We start from the raw sequence: 23,458 nt of genomic DNA, 5'->3' as shown, positions 1-23,458 counted from the left end.
CCTCACAAAAATGTTGGCTCTATATAGTGAGTGAACATCTTCATTTCAATTGAAAATACATTTTAAAATATTATCAGCCTGGAAGCTTTCCAATCTAGAAGAAAATGAAAGGCTACTAGAGACTACATTAACCTTTCTTGTGCACACAGGTTCCAGATGGATTTAAAGTAGGAAAAATATCACCCCCCGTTTACTTGACAAATGAATGGGTAGGCTATAATGCACTCTCTGAAATCTTCCGGAATGATTGGTTAACTCCTGCACCTGTCATTCAGCCACCTGAAGAGGATGGTGATTATGTTGAACTCTATGATGCTGGTGCTGATACTGATGGTGATGATGATGATTCTAATGATGCTTATGAAGATACTTATGACCATGACAATGGCTGTGATGAGTTGGATAACCAGGTTGATCAGGCTAATGATGCTGGTGAAGACCAAGATGATGATGACAATGATGAGGTTGTTGATGACAAAGGCAATAGTCGTGATGATGCTCCTAGTTGGCCAAGGTTGGTTTTTCTGGATTACTTGCATTATCCATATTTTATCATTTCAAAACTATTTGCATCTTTGGTTTACTTTTAAAATTTATTACCAAGAGGATGAATGAATTGCACTTGCATGTTGGTAAATGGTTGATTTTCAACAATAGATTTTAAATTATTTTAATGCAAAACACTTAATTTTGCATTTCTTGTAATACTATATTTTATTAGCATTCAACTATTTATTAAGTTCTTTATAACTGGACCTGTCTGGGTGTTTCTGTTAAAATTAATGCTACTGAATCATTCTACCCTGTAAAACACAATGAGTGTGAGAAATGGGCTGACAAATTAAGTAGTGTGCCTATTAATAATTGTAAGTTGAAGCCCTGATGTTTGTGAACAAAATCTCTAAATTTGCTGAGAAAAATGAAGTGCAAACATGATACTCACTTGATAGTTTTAAGCTCCAACTTACTAACATAGCATTATCCTTGGGATTCTGAAGACTGCTGTAACTAAATTCAGTGCTTGTTCAATTTTATCTTCTTATAGAGTAGCTGCTCAAAGAGGTAATATTTAGTGAAGTAGTGTTTTTGGCATACCACCAGTATGCTATATATATATATATATATATATATAGTTACTTGTTCCTGCTCTATAAGCAGCCAGTGTGTTCTTATTTACATGTGCTTATGGTTTGTATTTAAACTGCTCTCAAAGGTGATTCATTAATATAGTATATTTTTAGAAAAGTAATTAACAGTGGGAGAATTGTTTGCTTTATAATATTGAAATCCATATTTTATTTTAATTTTCAAATGTTACTGGGGATATACATGACAGAACAGACTACAATTCATTCAACATTTTTTCTTTTTTGCCAACTAAAAAACTACCAGGAATTCCGTTCTTAAATTCATTTGCTTTTAGAATTATCATAGGTACATATTTATGTTGTCGCTTATGCAAAAGATCATTGAGACATTTTGCTAAGCTTGGTGTTCTTAGCAAATAATTAAGTGACTATCTTAACTTAATGAGATCTATATTACTGAACTTCCTGATGATAATAGTAGAACAATCAATGGAAATCTGTTGCAAAGCAGACAATACACATGTTAGAAAATAAAGGCACATGTTTAAATTAACATAAATTACATATATTATAAGAATTATTTAAATATGTTGTGGTTGAACCAAAAATATGGGCTTGATCATTCATGTGGCTGTGAAGTTGCTAATGCATGAAGTAGTCTACGGTTTAAGAAAATAAAACATATTATTGCTACTAACCTAACACATGTTCCTAATAAAGGATGCAAGTTCTCTTCCATCTGCCATCCAAATGCAGCCAGGGAATTGACAGTGGCTATGGTGTTAATTTAATATTTAAGACTGACAAGACATAGGGACATTTTTCATATCTATATCATACCAGTAGTGTTCACATAGAACAAAAACATGCCTGGAGATAGTACATATGTGTAAGGCATACTAATTTTGTTTCATTTGTTGACTTTCAAATATGTTTTTGTTGGGTGGTTTTCTATCATTAATTGGATCTTGTTATCAGACCAAGCTGTGGCAGAGGTGGAAGTTACAAGCAAGATGGTAAAGATGGAAGTGATGGAGGGGAAGGAACTTTCAGGAGCAATGGAAGCCAGAGAGCTAGTAGAAGCCATGGAGGAAGTACAGCCATTAGGGGCAGTGAAGCCATTGGAGACCATGAAGGACACAGAGCCAATACAGGCAGTGGAAGAAGAGGCAAAGAGAGTAATGGAAATGAGGGAATCAGTGGAACCAATGAAGAGAGTGAAGCCCTTGAACTCAATGGAGAAGAAAATTGCTCAGAGATACATGATCCAGTATTGGAGAGACCAGCATCCCAGGAATTTGAACATAAACCAGAGGTAATGCGCCATTTGAAAAGGAGAATGAACTCTTCTCCTTGTGAATGCATTTCTTCATGTGATATGTCATATTTCCAGCCATTACAAATATATTTTAAACTTCTATCCCAAAGCCTTAAAGACTTTTAATTATAGCTGTAGATAGATCTTTATTTCTTCTAATTTGGTTGGTTCCTATTTTCTTCCAGAGACAAAAATATCTTATTTGTTTACCTTTATTACTCAGATCACATGCTTGGGATAGTGTCTCTTAACACATACATTTTTCTGGGAGGTTTTATTGTGATAAAATACACATAACATAAAATTTTATGTTTTAACCATTTTTTAAGTGTACAGTTCAGTGGAATTAAGTACATTCACAATGTTTTACAACAATTACTACTATTCATTTCTGGAAATTTTTTATCATCTCAAACAAACAATTTACTCCCCATTATCCCTCCCCCCAGTCCCTAATAACCTCTATTCTACTTTCTGTGTAGGTACCTTATATAGGCAGAATCATACAATATTTGTCCTTTTGTGTCTGTATTTCACTTAGCATAATATTTTCAAGGTTCATCCATTTTGAAGCATGTATCAGAATTTCCTTCCTTTTTAAGGCTGAATAAGATTCTGTAGTATGAATATATCACATTTTGTTTATCCATTCATATGTTGATAGACACTTGGGTCGTTTTCACCTTTGGCTGCTGTGAACATTGGTATACAAATATCAGTTGTTGGAGTCTCTCTTTTTAATTCTTTGAGCTATATACCTAGGAGTGGAATTGTTATCTTCTATTTTAACTATTTGAGGAAGTGTTAACACATACAATTTAAAACAGAAGTAGTGTACTGTGTTTAGACAATTATTTTGTCATTCACAAAATATTTACAGACTTTATAGATATGTTTTAAAATACTCAAGTAGCTTCACATATGCTAGATAAATAGGAATTATCACAGAGATTTCCTGGAACACGTGGGTTTTGAACTAATTCTTGACAAATGGGGAGTATTGGATATCTGAAAACAGAGATGAGATTCCAGACAAAGGAAAAATCATGCCAATTTATTTTCCCAGCCTATTGTCCTATCATAACTAGCTTAGAAGATGCCATGCTCTTTCATGAATTAGTGACCATGTTCAAGCACTTCCTTTTGTCTATAAGGCTTCCCCTTACCTCTTCTCTGCTTGTGAACTAGTCATCCTTCATGATCCAACTCATATATCATCTTTGACTTCCCAAGGCAGAATTACACACCCCTTCATCTGCACTTGCAAGCATTTTGCCCATCGTTTTATTTTAGTACTTATGACTTTGTAATTTATTTATTTGTTTACTTGCTCTTCTGTCACGATAGATTGTAAACTCTTAAAAGGCAGGAACTATTTTTAATCCATCCTTGATTACTTTTCTTTACCTACTCACACAATCCCAGGGTCCAACCTAGGGCTTCGTCTATGGCAGGCATACAGTAATTACGGAAGAAATCAATGAAGGAAGGAAACAAAGAAAACAAGGAAGGAGGAAACTCCCTAGATGGTTTCCAATGGGAAAGCAACATCAGCGGGAAAGTATCTATGTCTGCCTCTCTATCTGTCTATCTATCTATCTACCTATCTATCTATCTGTCTATCTAGCTATCTTTCCATCCATCCATCCATCCTACCTACCTACTACCTACCTACCTAACTGCCTACCTACTTATCTTAATTAAAAACATTAAAAAAGGATGTCCCAGCACAGTTTTCATAGCACCCCTGGTTATCTCCAGTTATCTTAAGAAATGTTTTTGACGTTTACAGAGTAAATGGATCTTTTTATTTTAATTTTTTTTAGGATGAGATAATCTTTTATTTTTTTAATTTAACATCTTTATTGGAGTATAATTGCTTTACAATGGTGTGTTAGTTTCTGCTTTATAACAAAGTGAATCAGTTATATATATACATATGTTCCCATATCTCTTCCCTCTTGCGTCTCCCTCCCTCCCACCCTCCCTATCCCACCCCTCTAGGTGGTCACAAAGCACCGAGCTGATCTCCCATTGCTATGCGGCAACACTTTTGTGGCAGGAAAGGTCATAAAAACAAGTCTTTGACAGGGCAGCACAGCTGTCTCAATCACTGTTTAGAAACAAAGAAATGTTTATCAGCAAACAGGCTTACCAAAACCTGTTGGTATGTTTTTCCACAGGATATGGCATCCCACATAAATTCTGTCACATTTTGTGACTTTTATCGTTGAATTTCTTCTCTGTAAATTAATGGAATCTGGCTAAATTTTCACTGAAGCATGTTCACACTCTTGAATTTGTGTTAGTTGATTTTCCATCATTAGCTTTGTCATTTGACAAAATGGAATTGAATCTACCATAGCATAGCTGAATGTAAGCTTTGGAATCAAACAGACTTTGGCTTCAAACTGATCCTCTTAATTATCTCTATGACCTTGAATAAATTATATAACTTCGCTAAGCTTTAGTTTCCTTGTAAGTAAAATGGAGATGATCTTACTTTTTGGGTTGTTGCAAGGATTCACAACAATATGTAAATAAGATGCCTAGCAGGGTATCTAATGCATAGTAAAAACTCCACAAATTTTAGGTCCGTAAATTATACAGCTAAGGAGTTCATGCTCCTTGAATTTCTACTTTGGCATCAGTTGTCTCAATATAGGTTAGTTAGTTTTGGGTTTTTTTTTTCGGTACGTGGGCCTTTCACTATTGTGGCCTCTCCCGTTGCGGAGCACAGGCTCTGGACGTGCAGGCTCAGCGGCCATGGCTCACGGGCCCAGCCGCTCCGCGGCATGTGGGATCTTCCCAGACCCGGGCATGAACCCGTGTCCCCTGCATCGGCAGGCGGACTCTCAACCACTGCGCCACCAGGGAAGCCCTATTTCTTTTTTGATAACATTGTTGAGTTCTACTGGTAAATGTGGATTTTATAAGGATAAAGAATTATAAGATGTTACAAATTTTGTATTCTCTTTTTCAAATAACCACTAGGCATATCATATTTCTCTCACTGTTAATTTCCTAATAAAGTCAAAATAAATTTTTAATCATCTTTTAGGAGTTAGGTGGTAGAAGTGAAGCCTCAAATGCCGTTGCCTCAGGCGCTGCACCTGCAGCACCTGGTGATGAGAATGACACTATGGACATATCAGAAGTATCAACAGAATCAGGTTTTTCTGCCAGCCACTCATCTCCTTCCAAAGGTTCTGAAGGGGCTGCAAATGCTGACTTTGCCAGTACCATCTGTAAGTGTATTTAATATAATCTCCGAATGCTGCAGTCTGTTCACATATTAAATACAGTGTTTGACCACTGGTTCATTATCAGAAAAGAATCAAATCATTCTGATACTCATTTGACATAAATTCAGATGGATGTATATATATTTTTAAATCTACTCTTCACTTAGTCTTTATGGCACCTAAATTTGAACTACAATTGAGAAATTGGGTCCCTCTTCTGGATTTTACTTGCAATTTAATCACAGTAACTTGAAGTATATTCATATTCAGAAATGTATTCTGACCATCTTGATTTGTGTTAACTGATGGTTTAGGATTTATAGAAATTATAGCTCCAATAAAAAAATAAAATACAGTAAAGGAAAAGGAATATTTCTAAGCTATGTCTCATTTGTGGAAACACTCAAGCGCATATGGTGTAAGTTCTCTCAATATCTTCTCTTCACAGTATATGCTGGATTAGTGGAAGTACCTGAGAAATCATCTAAACAACCCTCTGAAGTCAATGTTAACCCACTCTATGTCTCTCCTGAATGTAAAAAACCACTAATCCACATGTATGAAAAGGAATTCACTTCTGAGATCTGCTGTGGTTCTTTGTGGGGTGAGTTTTGTTTCTTAAAACTGAGTTGTTATACTTTAAAGAATATATTTTTATCTATATAGCAAACTTGTGAAAAATCATAGATGTAAACATGTGTTTGCTATTGAAAAACCATTTCCAAGTATATACATATATACACATACATATACACACACAGTAGTTAACTTGCTTATTTATTTATTTGCTGATTTATTTTTACTCAATGCAGTTTGCTGTTTGAATTACTTCCTACCCTTTTTATTCTGTTTTTCTTTACGGCCCAAATTAACTTGGCTAAAATATAAAATTGGACTAGGTTATGATTATTTGAAAATTCAAGCTTAGCATTTTTAATTTAGGCAGAATGCAACATATAATACCTAATGAGATATTAAAAGAAATTTATTCAGGTTCTTGTTTTTAAAATATCTTGAGGATTTGTAGAGAAAGTTCCTTGTGTAATATCGTAACTTTGATAGACTTTTTCAACCTTTTGTTCCAGAAGAATTGTAACCACATTGGTAATGCTGAGACAATATTTTACCTCAAGCGGGTCTGAATCATAAATGAAACAGAATAAATGAATGCAAGGAAGGGAAAAATCCCAAATAAATGCCAACATCCTACCTTCAGTTTCATAGACTTTGCTTAATGTATGATTGAACAGGAGACAGAATTTTAAATTAAAAATAGAGCAGTGTAGCAAACATTATAGTTATGTGGATTAAACAATTTGGAAAAAAATAAGCCATCCTCAAAGTTCTACTAATAAAATGTATTGGATAACAAGAAAGCAAAGTTTACTTCATTATCATTCCAGTCAGGCAACCACCCAGAGATGAACTTAATGTCTAGTAACTCATTTTTATCATTTGTGGTTTTATATTTTGAAAAATAAAAGATTATAATATGTGTCAATGTGGTAGACCGAGATCCCCAAAATGGCTGCTGCCAGTGTCAGTCCTCAGGGGGGTCCCAGCTGCCTCATGCCTCTCCAGGGGGATTCTCTAAGAACAAGTGGTTCTGACCCAGGCATCTTTCACACTACTGCATCTGCCCTGCGTCATGCCACTTGGAGCATGTGAGATTTTGTGCATGCCCTGTAAGAATGAAATTTCCTTTTCCTATAGCCCTCCAGCTCCCCTGAACATAAGCCCCACTTGATTTTCAAAGGCAGATGTTCTAGGAACTCATTTTCCCAGTGCCAGACCCCCAGGCTGGGGAACCCAATGTGGGTTTCAGACCCCTTGCTCCTTGAGTAGAACCTCTGTGGTTATGATATCCCTTTTGTTTATGAGTCATCGACCCTGGGGTGTGGGTCTTTACTAAACCACATCTCTGCCACTCCTTTCCATCTTGTTGTGGCTCCTTCTTTATGTCTTTAGTTGTGGAAAATCTTTTCTGCTAGTCTTCAGGTCATTCTGATACACAGTTGCTCCGTAAATAGTTGTAATTTTTGTATGCCCATGGAAAGAGGTGTGTTCAGGGTCTTTCTACTCCACCATCTTGAGACTGACCCCCATTTGAAGTATATTCTAACTTTACTTCAATCTGCTATTTTAGTCTTCTCATTCAGTCTATAAACAGTGCTTCTATTAGAATGAATAAAGCCAGCACACAAATAACAGAGTGTAGGAGTGTAAATACATGAAAGTAGAAACTAATTTTATAGGCATTTAGCAATATATGTTTTTTTAATATATGTGTGAACACAGAATCACTCAATTTAAAAACAATTTACATGCAATTATTCTAAAAGCATTAAAACCATGTTACAGTTAGCAATGAGAAATCAACTGAATTGAAGGCTTGATATATACTAGGCATATTTTATATTTAATGGTAACTTTCAAAAAGGTTGATTGATTTTTATAAAGTTTGGGACACTACTGAAAGGTGCTGAGATATACATAAAGTTCTATTTGTGTGATGGCAAACAAGACACCAGCCAGTAGAATATTGCCAGAGGGTATTATCTTCAATATTTTAATGAAAATAAATTTGTTCTGTTGGCAGAGAGTTCATTTTTACACAGAATGAAGTTAACATTAGCCTAAGATGATAAACGTCACCTTTACATAGATCAGCACACTGAAGTAGCAAAAATACTAGTATAAATTCAATTATAAAAATGTAATCTGAGCTAATATAGCACTTTTCTTTTCATATACGAACAGGAGTGAATTTGCTGTTGGGAACTCGATCAAATCTGTATCTGATGGACAGAAGCGGAAAGGCAGACATTACTAAACTTATAAAGCGAAGACCATTCCGTCAAATTCAAGTTGTAGAGCCACTCAATTTGCTGATTACCATCTCCGGTTTGTTTAAGAACTAAAATTAACTGAGTAATTATGCAGATAAATTAGGTTTCAAACTGGGCTAAAGACTCTCTCAAGTGAAAGTATTCATAGGAAAGCACTATAAATATACACTTTAATTGGGACACCAGGCTTTCCTACTTGTATTTTCTTACCTATTTACAATTTAAACTTCTGACTCTCCTTTGGTGTCTGGATATTTGATTGCAATGTACCTGTCCAAGGTCAGTGACAAGAAAAACCATGCCATTTGCATCCTTTCACGTCTTTTCTGAGTAGCCACCTACATCTTCACAACTCACAGCTTCACCCACCCATGCACACACGACCACACTAACCACCACTATATACCTTTCTTGTGTTAGAAGCAACAAAGAACAAAAAGGACAATAATTGGATAAAAATGAGACTCTGTTGTCTCTGCCACAGCTGTATAATAAGGGCCTACAGATAGGACTAGTAACAAGAATGGATCCCCTAAGATCTCTCCATTCTTCCCACATAGTAGTTGAACTTCTTAGTTTTGGTCAGTCAGATCCTGAACCTTGAAATATGAAAGACCAAGTATATGGATGTTAATAATTATTGTGATTACTAAACAGTACTTGGTATCAGGAAAGCACTAACATTAATGCTGACTTTAGGCAAAAAAATGACTGTTGAAAGATTAGGAAAAATTTTTTAAATGGTTCGACTGTAGAATAAAATTATGCTAATCACAGTAATTTTATGTGTTTATATACTTTCTGTCTGTACCTAATAACGATATTGCACATTAATTAATGATTATGTATAGTCCTAAATATGATTAACTTTGCTTTAAGTTTTGGTTAGAGAAATCCTCTACAGATATACTAAAGTGTCATGATTTTTTGGTCATTCATTTTTAATTGCTTGAGGCACACAGAAGCAACATTTAGTTTTTGAAAACATCTGGGTGGCTTACAGACTGCACATCTGGATAACAGATTTCTTTACGTTTTATCCAGCTTTCTCTAACCCAAATGTTCTCTTTTTAATTCTTAAGTTTCTCTTAAATGTGGATTATTTTTGCATCAAATAGTACTGAGAATGTCAGTATAGAAAGATATCTAATAGTTTGGATTTCAATTTTATTTTACCATTTGAGAATAGAATGGCAATAGCTATAGATGCTTGAATTCTAACACTGCTCAAAAACGTTGTATAAAAATATATTTAAGATTAATTACATAAATGAGAATCTTATTGTTGGGCCCAGGAATCTTACAGTCATAAACCCTAAAAATGGATGTAAAGTCACTATATATGAAAAGAAATGTGTAATTTTAATGGCTTGTTTTTCTGAAGGAATTGTAGAAATTTGATGGGACTTACTTCGTAAGTATACTGGAATGAAAGAGTACAAAGACCCATCTCACTGGCCCAGAATGCCTAACAAGCAATACATAAGACACCCTTCTCATATATACACACTACCAGAGATAGCTTCTGGGTCTCTGAATCCCAGAAAGGTCATGACTTAGATAAGAAGCTAAGGTACAAATGAATGGATGGTGATTCTGTTGCCTGCACAGTGGCAGTCTTAACCTGTCCCAAAGAAGTATTTTACATTTGCTTCTACATAGGTAGCTGGTAGATACTTCAGCTATCTCTTGGAAGTGAGAGACTGAGAGACTTTGCTATCACATTTCCAAACTCTAAAGGGAAGACTCTGATGCAGCATAGATTTTTTAAAGTGCATTTTTACTTTAATGAAAACATTTGGTTAAAAAGACAAAAATACCTTTACCATTTTTGTTCTTCTAATATATAAAAAAAATAGACTGAATTGAAACATTGTATCTTTTCTTATTAGGCCATAAGAACAGACTTCGGGTGTATCATTTGACCTGGCTGAGAAACAAGATTTTGAATGATGATCCAGAAAGTAAAAGAAGACAAGAGGAAATGCTCAAGACAGAGGAAGCCTGCAAAGCTATTGATAAGTTGACAGGCTGTGAACACTTCAGTGTCTGTAAGTCTCATTTCGTGTTTACTATAGCTATATAAATTTTGCTTCCCTTCATTTGGTGAAGAACATTATTGTGAAAGGCAAAGTAGAGAAAGAAAAGAATTTGCAACTTCAAATACAAAAATGAGTGAATTTCACTGAGATACCTTTCAGGTCTTTTATGTCACAATCTTGGCTGTTATTGAGAAAATATAGATTGACTGAAATAGCTATTGGAGTTAAGTTTGGTTCACTTTCTCACCTTTCTTCCCTTCCCAGTCACTCTAATTAGTTCATATGAACTGATATTTCTTCCTGCTTCTATCTAACTTCAATTATATAAATGGTGTTGATGTATCTTCAATAACCTACAAGGAGATTTATATGACATTATCTTTTCTTGGAACAGCAATAAAATAGGATCACATAATAATTCCTATTTTTCAAAATCAGAAAATCCCTCCTAATACTGACCAGGAAACTTTACCATGAGTCAAAACGAAAATTCATCAATTATCTGCTGGCTCTCATTCCCACTGTCGATATTCATGAGTATAATTGCTAAATATTTCCTATCTGATTACTGTGTTTTCATTTCCCCTGTCTCTTCACAACCATCCACTGTGAAATGGAGTAACACATCCAAGGTCTTAGAGTCCTGCTCTAATCTGTCAACAACTTGGAAGTAATGTTATCCAATTCTTTCTGTTTCTGAAGCAAATCCCCTCTACTCTCAGCCTTTGTTTTCTTCTTTCCTCTTTACTAATTGCCTGTGAGGCAGAACTAGTGGCATAGGTAAGAGATAGCTGGAATCACATAATATGAGTTGCAGCAGTATATTTCTACACTGACTGACCGTTTTTGTTCTGCATACAAAGAGCCTTTCCAAGGATAGGTTTCCATATGTGTGTACATATGTACACAAACACCAATAAAGGTAGGAATGAGCACCCAGACAACTTAGGCATCAACTAAATATACTACTTTCTTCTAGTTTTATGTATCACTAATTTCCTCCAAATCATATTACATAAATATGGTAGCCATAGGTGAAAGATATTCCCAGATGTTAACCCAAAAGTTTATATAGCAGAACTGCCTCTTACTAACTTATCGAGTTTTTAGTTGAATAAGAGAGAGTTTACAAAGATAATCATCTTGCAAATCTATGCTTTTGGTAAACAGATGGACTAGTTTAGTCCAGTTTTCCTGGCTGACTGCATTCCAACCCATCCCAGCTCTCATAACAACCAATAACATTTGTCCTACTGACAGGTGGAACAGTAGCACCTTTACATAGGAGGACAACAACATAGCCATACTTGCGTGGTATTTTCATGGCCTTCCAAGGTCAACAAAATAATGGACCGACATCAGTTACTGTCGTTTATTAAAATTATTGGAACTATTTGCTTAACAAAGAATTCCTTTGCTTCTTGGGGGTTTATTAATCATGCTTCTTTGACCTACTTCTGAACGGTTTAAAAAAAAAGAAAGCAAAGCTAGACTCAGAGAGACAGTGACACAGAATGAGAAAGAGAAGGAGAGAGGAGGGGAGGGGAGAGGAGAGAGAGAATTCGTATATATTAGTCTCAGATGAAGTCTGGCTAGCGAATATAGAAGCAGTGTCTCAGTCAAAGAAGTGGGGTTTTAGCACAAATATAAATCTAGAAGTAGGACAAAATATTTCATGAGAGCCAGAAGGTCTAGCCAAGAGCAAGCATATACTTTTTATATTTTTTCTCTTTTTTAATTAAAAAATGCTCTATTGAAATAATTTACATATCATAAAATACACCCCATTAAAGTGTACAATTAAAGGCTTTAGGGTATGTTTATAGAGTTGTGTAACCATCACCATGATCTAATTTTCATCATTCCAAAAAGAAACCTCATGGCCATTAGCAGTCACTCCATATTTTATTCCTCTTACCTTATTCCCCTCATAGTCCTAAGTAGCTACTGATCTACTTTCTTTGCTGTGGATTTGTCTTTTTTCCACGATTTATTTAAATGGAATTATACATTATGTGGTCTTTTGTGACAAGCTTCTGTCACTTAGCATAATGTTTTCAAGGTTCATCCATGCTTTAACCTATTCAACATGTATCAGTATTCCTTTTTATTGCTGAATAGTATTGCATTGTATATATATATATATATATATATATATATATATATATATCACCTTTTGTTTATCCAATTTTTTATACATCCATTGTTTTATACGTTTGCACTTTTTCCACTTTTTGGCTATTAGGAATAATTCTGCTATGAACATTTTCATACATGTCTTTGTACATTGGAGTGCATATTTTCTTTTTTCTTAGATAGTACTGCCAGAATATTTTTAAAAGTGACTGACAGAACTGTTTTACATTGCCATAAGTATGAAAGTTCCATTTTTCTCTTCATTCTTACCAACACCTGTAAATGTCAGTCTTTTGATCCTAGCCATCCAAGTGGGTGTAACGTGGCATCACATTATAGTTTTGATTTGCACTTCCCTGATGAATAATGTTGTTGAGCATCTTTTCAAGTGTTTGTTGATCATTTGTATATCTTCCTTGGCTTATTTATTTTTTTGTTGTTGAGTTGTAAGTATTCTTTATATATTCTGGACATTAAACCTTTATCAGATATATGATTTGCAGATATTTATTCCCATTCCATACTTTGCCTTTTCACTTTCTTGATAGTGTCCTTTGATACATAGAAGTATTAATTTTAATGAAACCCAATTTATCTGTTTCTTTCTTTTGTCGCTTATGCTTTCGGTGTCAAATAGACTCTATTGCCATGAAGGTTTATTCCTATATTTAATTCTAAGAGTTTCATAGTTTTAACTCTTACATTTAGGTCTTTGATCCATTTCAAGTTATTTTTTATATATGGATTGAAGTAGGAGGTCCAATTCATTTTTTTGTGCTTGGATATTCAGTTGTCACAGTACCATTTGATGAAGAGATTATTCTTTCCCTATTGAATAGTCCTGGCACCACTGACCATAAATGAATGGCTTTACTTGTAGACTTTCAATTCTACTCCATTGATCTATATGCGTGTCCTTAGGTCAGTACTACACTGTTTTGATTACTGTAGCTTGTAGTAAGTTTAGAAATTGGGAACCGTGAGTCCTCCAACTTTGTTTTTCATTTTCAAGATTGTTTTGGCTATTTGGAACCTCTTCCAATTCCAAGTGAATTTTAATCAGCATTTCCATTTATGCATGGGGGGCATTGGGACTTTAATAGAGATTGCAATGAATCTGTAGATCACTTTGGATAGTACTGACCTCTTAAGGTCAGTACTGCTGACTGCTGATGATTTTTAATCACATCTCTCATTTAACAATGTTAAGTCTACCTGTCCACGAACAGAGGAAGTATTTCCATTTATTTAGGTCTTCTTTAATTTCTTTCAGCAATTTTCTGTAGTTTTCAGTGTACAATTTAGAGTGTTCTTAAAGGCTAATGCATACACTCCATAAAACTATACAGTATTTTTGTCACCTTCTTTTGGGAATCAAATTGTAACCAAATAACTATTCTACAATAAATGATCTATGGTCTTACATTGTTATTATGACATTTTCAACAACAAACACAAATACTTGAGTGTTCTTGTTAACTCTGTGGCATCGTTACTTCTTTGTATTTTATCACTGTAGTGCAACATGAAGAAACAACATATATTGCAATTGCTTTGAAATCATCAATTCACCTGTATGCATGGGCACCAAAGTCCTTTGATGAAAGCACTGCCATTAAAGTGAGTGGTCTCCTTTTCCTTTGGTTTTTCTTTTGAGAAATTGTAAACAGAACAGTATTTGGAATAGAGTAGCGGAAATATATACCATTCTTCTACAATTAATGTAATTTAAATATACCATGTCAATAATTATCATTTAACCCTTTTTTAGATAATTCACAGGCACCACACCAAGGGAGAGTGTGAGGGAAATCCCTGACCCCTCCCCTTAAAGGACCTCCCCACCAGCTCCTCACTCCCAATTCCTGTAGTCAACATGAAGACCTTCTCTTCTAAAGCCACAAACACAAGCTTTGGGTGCCACCCCAATGACTTGAAGCTGAGAAAGTCCCTGTTCTCTCTTAGTGGGGGGTGGAGAGCAGAGGGAAGGTAAGGAAAGGTGTGACAATGGTAAAGGGGGAAACCTCTACCATTGTAGAGGAATGGTAGAGGAATGAACCTGGATGAGGAATGAAGGAAGAGAAAGGCTTTGCTTTAATTACCAGGGCTACAGTAGATGGGGGTGGGGAGGAAAGGATGGCTCTATATTCCTTCCAAGCTGGATCTCTAAACACATTCTTCTCTAGAACTATTACAAGGAATGGTGGTTAGGCTTATTTGGATTATGAGTACTGTTTCCACCCTTATTATGGTTTAATTGAACTTCTATGGATCAGCCTCTTAAGGTAACCATTTAGTGTCCCAAACACTAAATTTTTAATCACATCTCATAAACTAGGGACTATTTTTATCTTCATTATCTTTTTATAATGCTCCAGAATTCAACATAAATAAGATTATTTTGTATTTATTCTATAGTAATAAGGACTGATTAATGAGCTGGCAATATTACATAGAGTCCAGTAGCTCCTAACCTGGGATATACATAAGAATCATCTGGAGCATTTGTTAAAAGTTTAGATCTCAGACCCAACTCCAGGCCAAATTAGTAGGTCTGAAGTGGAGCCTGGGAATCTATATTTTTAGCAAACAACCCAGGAGATTTTGAACTGGTTGGTCCCTGGACAAGTTTTTACAAAGCACTGATAGGGATACATCATGATAGACCCCAACAACATATTCGTGAAATACTATTGTATCTTAGGTCAGGATCTGATTACGTGGTATATTTTGTAGGCCAAAACATCACATGTATACAATAAAGATGGGTTAATATCTATGACTACTCCTCAATGTCTATTTGTACAATAAATATGTTCTTTTATAAATAGCACAGACTACTATATAGATAGTCTGGGTCTGTCCTGACACAAATCACATCCCTGATCTGATCTCCCTAAATTGGGCCTTGGGTCAGCTGTCAGTATTTGGATATGGGTTTGTTCTTGGGTGTCTGCTGATTGGTCAGAGCTGCCTGGTATGGAGCTGGAAAGCAAAGAAGGTAAGTACCAACAGTCTGTGTAGCCTGATACACAATTCCTGGTCCAAGTCCTCACTCCAGTTCTTGAATCCCACCTCATGACTACAGTGTGGTGAAACCTGTGATGCCCAGTCCTCTACTGTGACCTGAACTTGGCAATGAATCCTGTTTGGCTTTTTGTTTCCTTGGACTAGGAGCCATAAGAGCCTAGAGTACATCCAGTCTATGGTAGGTTAACATGTCTGGCCTTTCTCATTCCCTACCAAGTGTGCATTGATCAATCAGCAGACTCCGAAGGAGACTACATGTCCTATGAAGCCTATATACGAATACTGGCAAAAATACAGGCAGCTGATCCAGCAAACCGGTTTAAGAGACCAGATGAGCTCCTTCATTTGCTGAAGCTCAAGGCAAGGAATTTAAAGACAGCAAACAGAGTACAGGGCCATACAAGGCTCTTATGATTTTTGGAGATTTGGCCTTCGAAGGAAAACTCAATATTTAGAACCTGAATATAATCGTTCTTATTGTAATAACAGACCTAAGAAAAGTTATAATACATAGGTCTCTAAATATATTTCGTAACTTTAAAAATAATTCTGGGTTTTATAAACCTGTTAAACAAAAGGGCAGGGGAATTTTCTCCTTAGACAGAGTGTCATTTTTGGCCTTTTGGCCATATTTGGTTTTATATCTACAGGTGTTTCCAACACTTGGTCATAAGCCAGTGACAGTTGACCTGGCTATTGGTTCTGAAAAAAGACTAAAGATTTTCTTCAGTTCAGCAGATGGATATCACATCATTGATGCAGAATCTGAGGTTATGTCTGATGTGACCCTGCCAAATAATGTAAGATCCCTAGAAATTACTGTATAACACAATTTTCCAACTGTCAAAACTCTTAAAGTTTTAAAAATATGAGTATCAATATCTATATTAGAACTGAGATGTAAAAGGTAAGTATAAAGTGCCAGAAAGTAGTAATGGATAAACAAAAATCACTGATGGTTTCTTAGTCCAGACAGCTAAGTCTGTTCCGCAGATAGATTTTGTCTGCAACAGTGATTTTTGTTTGTTTTTAAGTGAATATCATTTACATTTAAAATCTGGATTTCTATTGAAAAACCAATGATCTGACAATATCAGGCCAACATTACTATCTGGCCATAATCAACTGGAACCAATTTGTGCCTGTCCACTTTTAGATGGAACATATGCTATACATTCTCTATCCATCCACCATTATGTATTTATAATAACTGGCCCTTGTAGCCATATGAGTTTGCAACCCTTGCTTTAGTCTTCTGCACTTCATAATGCATTAATAGATTTTTTTAAATTACACCAGTGTTGCAACATTATTATGTGTATGTCCTTTCTTTATCCAGATTGTAGTACTTTAACTGTGATATATAGCAAATTATCATAAAGTATTCTCTTACAGTATAAGTTATACTTAGAATTTCTGATCAAAGATTCAGCATTTTAAAAGCTAATGCACATCAACTCTTAACTCAAATAATTATAAATATGAAAATATGGCACAGCATCTAAAATATGGATAGTTGTAAAAATACTATACACATCATTTGTCTAAAGAGATTGAACATAACACAATACCCCTCACACACACGTACCATACATAATATAATTCTCCTATATCTCAAATTTGATGGTAGAAATGATATTTGTCCTATTGAAAATTATATTAAAAAGGAAGGACTGAACCAACAAATCTCTGCTTCACCCTTTTTGAATTCCCCATTTTGTCAATCACTAAAGTTTTAGCAGTTTAGCATTATACAAAATTCCAGGAGAAAACTTTTATGTACTGCTAAGCCACTGTAATAATGTGATATTTTGCACAGCTTTCAGAATTATCTATATATCTCTGACAGATTACATGGAGCAATTGTCAGATCATTAGTGGAGAATTTTTTTAAAGTTTTGGTCATATTTAACAATCTAATTAGCTGATCATTCTGTTGTCACCTATGACTATATAGAAATCACTGTTCATAAGGCAGAAAATACTGAACCAAGCCCAGCCAAAGCCATTTAAATGAGTGTAGGTTAATTTTACTATAAATATTATAGTACTTTTCACTTGGAGTGTCTTCCATCACTTCCTGCATCTTATTTTTTATGTCATGTCAGATAGCCTTTATTTTGAAGGTAGTGCATTATTGAACACCACAGTGTTGGTCCAAGTTTATACTTATTTGGAAAGTCATTTAGGAAGATTGAATTCTGTGTTCCACTTGACTACTAAGCAAGAAGAATTATTTTCTTTTGAAACGATCAGTTAATTATTATGGAAACAAGAATAAGAGAAGGTGAGGTTTTTAAAAAGTCATTTTCTGGCCTAATTAGGATACCTTAAGTGTATTAAAAAATAGAATTTTTAGCTAAATGCCCTAGTGTCTTGACCCATTAAAAGAGAAAGGACTCTAATATAAAGGAGGAGAGAGTGTCTTCTGAAACAGAATGTACTAAAAATAATACTTTTCCAAAAGTGCTAGATTACAAAAGCTGTAAAGCTACAGAATATCTGGTTACTTCAGGAATCATCTGAGAAGCAAGAAGATTACCTCTGAGGCTTTCTGGATTTACAACAGCCCAGATCTATTCTAAACAAATTTTTTGAGACAATCTTTTTTCTTGAATTTCTTTTTCTCTCTTCCTTCATCTCTTTTCTGATTCAACTGCTCATGAGAGTGCCCAGGGAACGCATTAAAATTGCTTTTCGCCTCTGGATCCCCATTTTAGTTTTAAGAATTGTTGTTGCTGAGACTGAGACATGGCCTCAAGCACTTGGCCTGAGTACGCTGGGTTTGGCAAGTATAGTTTCTGACATTTTTTCCTTTAACTTGCTAAATTCGAAAAATGATAGAGGAATTAATTGTTCGATTTTTAGGGAAATATGATTAATGTGACAATATCTGTAGTTTAGGCAAGTTTTGTCACATTGTTTTATGCATCATGAAATTTAGAAATTCTTAGATATTTCTTAGTATTTCATCTTCTGTTACCTAATACATCTCTGAATTGAAGATATTTTAAGATTATATAAATTAGATAAGAAATTCCATATTTTTGTGAAGGGAGGATATATTTCAAGCAGTGAAGGATATTATAAAGCTGCCCCTTGTAAATATTTAAACTCAAGCTATTTTAAAGTTAATTTTCTATTTCTGATTTGAATAAATTGGTTGATAAGCAGTGATTTTGTATTTGTTACTTGGTTCACACATTCCTTACTAAAGTATTAATTAGTGTGCTGAAATGAATCTGAAATCAAACAAGTAATGTTTCTTCTATCATTATACATAATAGTTTGTGAAATTTCAATGAATTTCTCTGTGTTGGAAGTATATCTCTGCTTTTTACAAAGTTTTCTCCTAAATATAAAGGAGGATATTAAACAGTGACAGATTTATGACATAGGGAAGGCTCTTTTCAAGTGTTGGATAGCATGTTGTTTAGTACTGAAATAGAAATTTCTCTCCTCCCTGCATTTTGAACCCCTTTTTGGTCTTTATTGCTCAACCAAGCTGCTTCAATGAAAGTAGTAGTGATAAAATGTTGGACATGTAAATCCTTATGAAACATAATTCCAGCCCCTGGAAATCATTATACCACAGAATATCATCATTTTACCTGATTCCTTGGGAATTGGCATGATGCTCACTTTCAATGCCGAAGCCCTTTCCATGGAAGCAAATGAACAACTCTTCAAGAGGATCCTTGAAGTGTGGAAAGACATACCATCTTCAGTAGGTATGTATAAAATTTTTCTCCTTTCAGATGATCCCAGAAAAGCTTCTATTTCCTGAAGTATCACTTTTTCTCAAGGCATATAGTGTTAATTTGGGATATGGCATACTTACTCCCTTGTAAGGTAATGTGTATGTTTGTCTTATGCTTAATTACTTCACAAGGCTATCACAAAGAGACTGATTATGGCTGTCTTAGTTGTTCATTTTTAATAATCATGTAATTAAAATAGGAAAGTAATTCTTTTCCACAATAATCTGTAATTTTATTTTAAATACCTTTGCTTGCAGCTTTTACACAGGTGTTGAAAGTGTTTCATTCCATCACATTGATTTTTGGGGTTTACCTTTATCTTAGGAGACTGCCAAATAGTCATAAGAGAAGAGCAAAATACTTCCATTTTATACAGTCAATAGTGTTCTGTTCAGCATGTAATATTTCTGTGAAGAATCAAATACAAACTGAATATGTGACATATAGGTTGTCACTAAGATTTCGTCAAACTTCATTTACAAAATTTTCATCTTCATTAGACCAGGACATCTTTTTTTCTTCCTGACCATCGCAGGACTGCTGATCTGGGCAATCTGAATAACTTGAAACTCGTATTTCTCTGAGTCTTGATGACTACAGAGGTGATTCTAGATAGGGAACAGAATAATGCATATGAACAGTAAAAATATTAGAGAGAGAGTAGAATGATTTGCTTGAAGATAAATGTTCCTGGAAGTAAGATAAGGTTAATGAAGCAAATAAAGGAGAAGGGAGAAGGAGAGGGAGAGGGAGAAGGACAAGGAGAGGGTGAGGGAGGGAGGGAGGGGGGGAGAGAGGGAGAGAGAGAGAGAGAGAGAAGGAAGGGAGGGAGGGAGGGAAGGAGGACAAGAGAGACAGAGAGAAAATAGTTTATCAATAAAGAAGCCAGAAGCTTCTGAAATCTCTATAAAATGGCTAAATGTGATCCACATGTGGCTTTAAAGACCAGTTTGAAAGAACTTCTTTTTAATGGACATTTTTTCCATTATGGGATGATGGCACTTTGCACTGCATCTGCAGAATCCTTTCCTTTTGCATACATAGTGTTAAGGATTATCCTGAAAACCTCCAATTTCTTCAAAAGGTAAGAACTCACAGAGGGTTTAAAACCATTTTGTGACAAGACGTAAACGCTTACAATATAATTGACAGATCTGGGACAAAAAAACCTGAAATAATGAATCTTGTTCTAACCTTTACAGTGGTTGTGATCAATATATTAATCAGAAATTGGAATAAGGAAATTCAGTTCAAATGGGAAACAGAACCCCTATATTTATGCCATATTTATGCCACATGTAGACAATGATAGGACTCAAAGAGGTCTTAAAAAGTCATCTGGTACAGTTCTTGTCCTTAGGCAGGACAACTTCTGACCTAAAACAAAGAGCTATTTTAAGTCACTAAAATTGAAAAGCATCCCTCTATGTGTAAACTAAATTATAGCACTATAAAAACATGATATTTTGGTCTGTGTAAGAAGGGTATTTTGAGCGTATATAAAGATTGCATTATAACACTAATATTAAGAAAATCAATTACTCTCTTTTTCTGTCTAAAAACAACTGCTTTGTTATTTAAAACTAACCTAGATCCAGATTTTCCCAATCTACATTCCTTTAGATATAATGAATGTTTTTACGAATAAGATCTTTGCTTTGGCTTTTCAAACAAATATATAGAGACTTAGCAATCACAGCAAGTATCATTAAGCATTCTGAACTAAATCACTGGATTCCATCCCATACACAAGCTAGCTCAGTAGCTAGGTTAAGTGGCTGATTAATGTGTTTTAGAATTAAGGTAGAAATTATGTAATGCCATGTGAACTGTGTATTTGGGCTCAGCAAGTACACTGTGCATTATGTTTAGAAAATTTTGCTGTATGCAGTTGTTGGAAAAAATACTGCTCCCCATGTCAGAAAATACCTTACAGTGTCAGCTGACTATATAGCTATTTACATAATTAGGTTTTCTGCTTTAAAGCAATTGTCATAGTCTTTATTGTCACTGAGTAATATAAAACAGGGTCCAATAGTTTATATCTTAATAAAAATTTCCTGAGCAAGAGAAACGCTTAGCAGTATCAAATTAGCTTTAGTTCTATGTATAACATGGTAATTAATTGAATTACATTAGAGTTGCTAAAGTCATTATTTGAGCGAGTCATTTTTTAGCAGTTTTAATTTTGAAAAGTTAGTCAGGTTTCCATATATGTCACTTAAGCACAAGTAGAAACCCTTACAGGATGTTGTACCTCAACTAGATTATAAAATAAAGAATCACTGTAGCTAGATTTGACTTTCTACAAACAGGGTTAGATTAACCCTTAGCTTTTTCTGTGGTATTGGAGAATATGAATACAAACATTAACTGAGATCTAGTTATTCACAATGTTAAATAGTTGGTCACAATGGTGATAGTACATAGCAGGTTTGAACAACACTGTTGAGCAGCATAATGGCCAAACAACAGTCTTATAAGCAGGAAAAAAGGAATGTATTTACCTGAACTGTAATAATGTCCCTCTTAATAATCAAATGTTGACTGCGTTTATAATTTTCTATCACTGACAGAAAGATATTATGTTTTTCTGATTTTTAAATTTTTATTGTAGCTTATGAGTGTTCACAGCGAGCCACAGGATGGGACCAAAAAGCCATTGAAGTCCGCTCTTTGCAGTCAAGGGTTCTGGAAAGTGAACTGAAGCGCAGGTCAATTAAGAAGCTGAGATTTCTGTGTACCCGAGGTGACAAGGTATAGTTTACATCCCCCAGTTAAAGCAAAAATAAAGCAAGTGATGAAATTAACTAAGGAAATTTATATCCTTTTCTTTCTGGCTATAAATATATTTCCCAAATTGGCATACTCTTAATAATATAATAAATTAATAAAAATAATTTTGCAATTTGCATTAGAAACATTGATTTGGTAAATCATGAAATTTGATTTCAAAAGAAATCATTTTCAAAAATGTAAAACTTCTAATTGTGTCCAAAGCAAAGTTTAGCCTTTATTTTATTTCTTACAAATTCCATTATTGTCTTTGGTGCATAGTTCTTTTCATGTTCATATTAATATGATATTTTGAAAAAGAATGCTTGAGTAAATCTGCCTTTTATAGTTTTCAACGTAATCCAATAACAGAAGAAGGAAAAAGTTACTTATGTTTGCTGAACACCTAATTATATGGTAGAGTTTGTGCTAAATACTTTAGAAGCTATCATAGTTAATCTTCACAAGTGGACATTATTATGTCCATTTCACAGGAAAGAAAAATAAAATCAAGATTTGGCAATTATTTGTGTAATGTGATCAATTTTAACCAATTCATATAGTTTAGATGGAAAAATGAATTGCATGACATCATTACAGTCCCGACATGTTATGAGAAATAATAGCGTGAAGAAATAATTCTAATAAGACCAGAAAACATTCACATTTGGAAGAAATTGCAAAGGATTTGAATTAATATCAGAACAAACCGGGTAAAGCACTGGGCATCAAGAAAAGGTACTTTTTTGTAATATAAAGGGATATAATGGCAAGAACCAGTGATTGAGATCGGATAGATCTAGGATGCAGTCCCAGCTTTGCCACCTAATTACGTGTAAAAACCTAGAAGTTTGACTAGTCCTTCTGAACCTTAGCTTTTTCATCTCAGGAATGGGAATATTAATAACTACTTTGGGAACAATTCTGAAAATTATCAATAATATGTATATAGTAAGCATCTCACAGATTGACTGGCACATAAAAGTGTTAAATCACGGGTAGCTAGTATTATCATCATCATCATCATTACATCACACACCCTCCTAAGTATATCCATTGTGCACGTTGAAAACCTTAGTCCTAACAAGGATACCTCTGTTTGCTATTTATATTATTGTACTGTCCTAATTTTCTTTATGGCACAGACCATATTTACACATGTTCCTCTCTAAGCCGATTGGTTTAGCTCATAATCTCAGTCTATTGATGTCAGT

At 34.6% G+C, this 23,458-nt stretch overlaps 1 protein-coding gene across 1 annotated transcript in view; it reads left to right on the top strand.

Annotated features, from left to right (window-relative positions):
* Positions 1-23,458, top strand: part of NRK (Nik related kinase) — a 167,380-nt gene that overhangs the window by 140,313 nt on the left and 3,609 nt on the right. The window contains exons 18-28 of the mRNA XM_027097516.1: positions 150-514; positions 2,067-2,403; positions 5,468-5,654; positions 6,100-6,255; positions 8,412-8,555; positions 10,393-10,551; positions 14,198-14,302; positions 15,926-16,068; positions 16,359-16,508; positions 19,280-19,439; positions 22,087-22,226. Of these exons, the coding sequence (XP_026953317.1) occupies positions 150-514; positions 2,067-2,403; positions 5,468-5,654; positions 6,100-6,255; positions 8,412-8,555; positions 10,393-10,551; positions 14,198-14,302; positions 15,926-16,068; positions 16,359-16,508; positions 19,280-19,439; positions 22,087-22,226 (2,046 nt within the window). The remainder of the gene's footprint in view (positions 1-149; positions 515-2,066; positions 2,404-5,467; positions 5,655-6,099; positions 6,256-8,411; positions 8,556-10,392; positions 10,552-14,197; positions 14,303-15,925; positions 16,069-16,358; positions 16,509-19,279; positions 19,440-22,086; positions 22,227-23,458) is intronic.

Source organism: Aethalodelphis obliquidens, unplaced genomic scaffold (assembly GCF_003676395.1).
Source record: "Aethalodelphis obliquidens isolate GAN/ISIS:26980383/991018 unplaced genomic scaffold, ASM367639v1 scaffold114, whole genome shotgun sequence".
Taxonomy (NCBI): Eukaryota; Metazoa; Chordata; class Mammalia; order Artiodactyla; family Delphinidae; genus Aethalodelphis; species Aethalodelphis obliquidens.
Note: the sequence above shows the minus strand (reverse complement) of the source record. Positions and strands in the feature narration are given on the sequence as shown.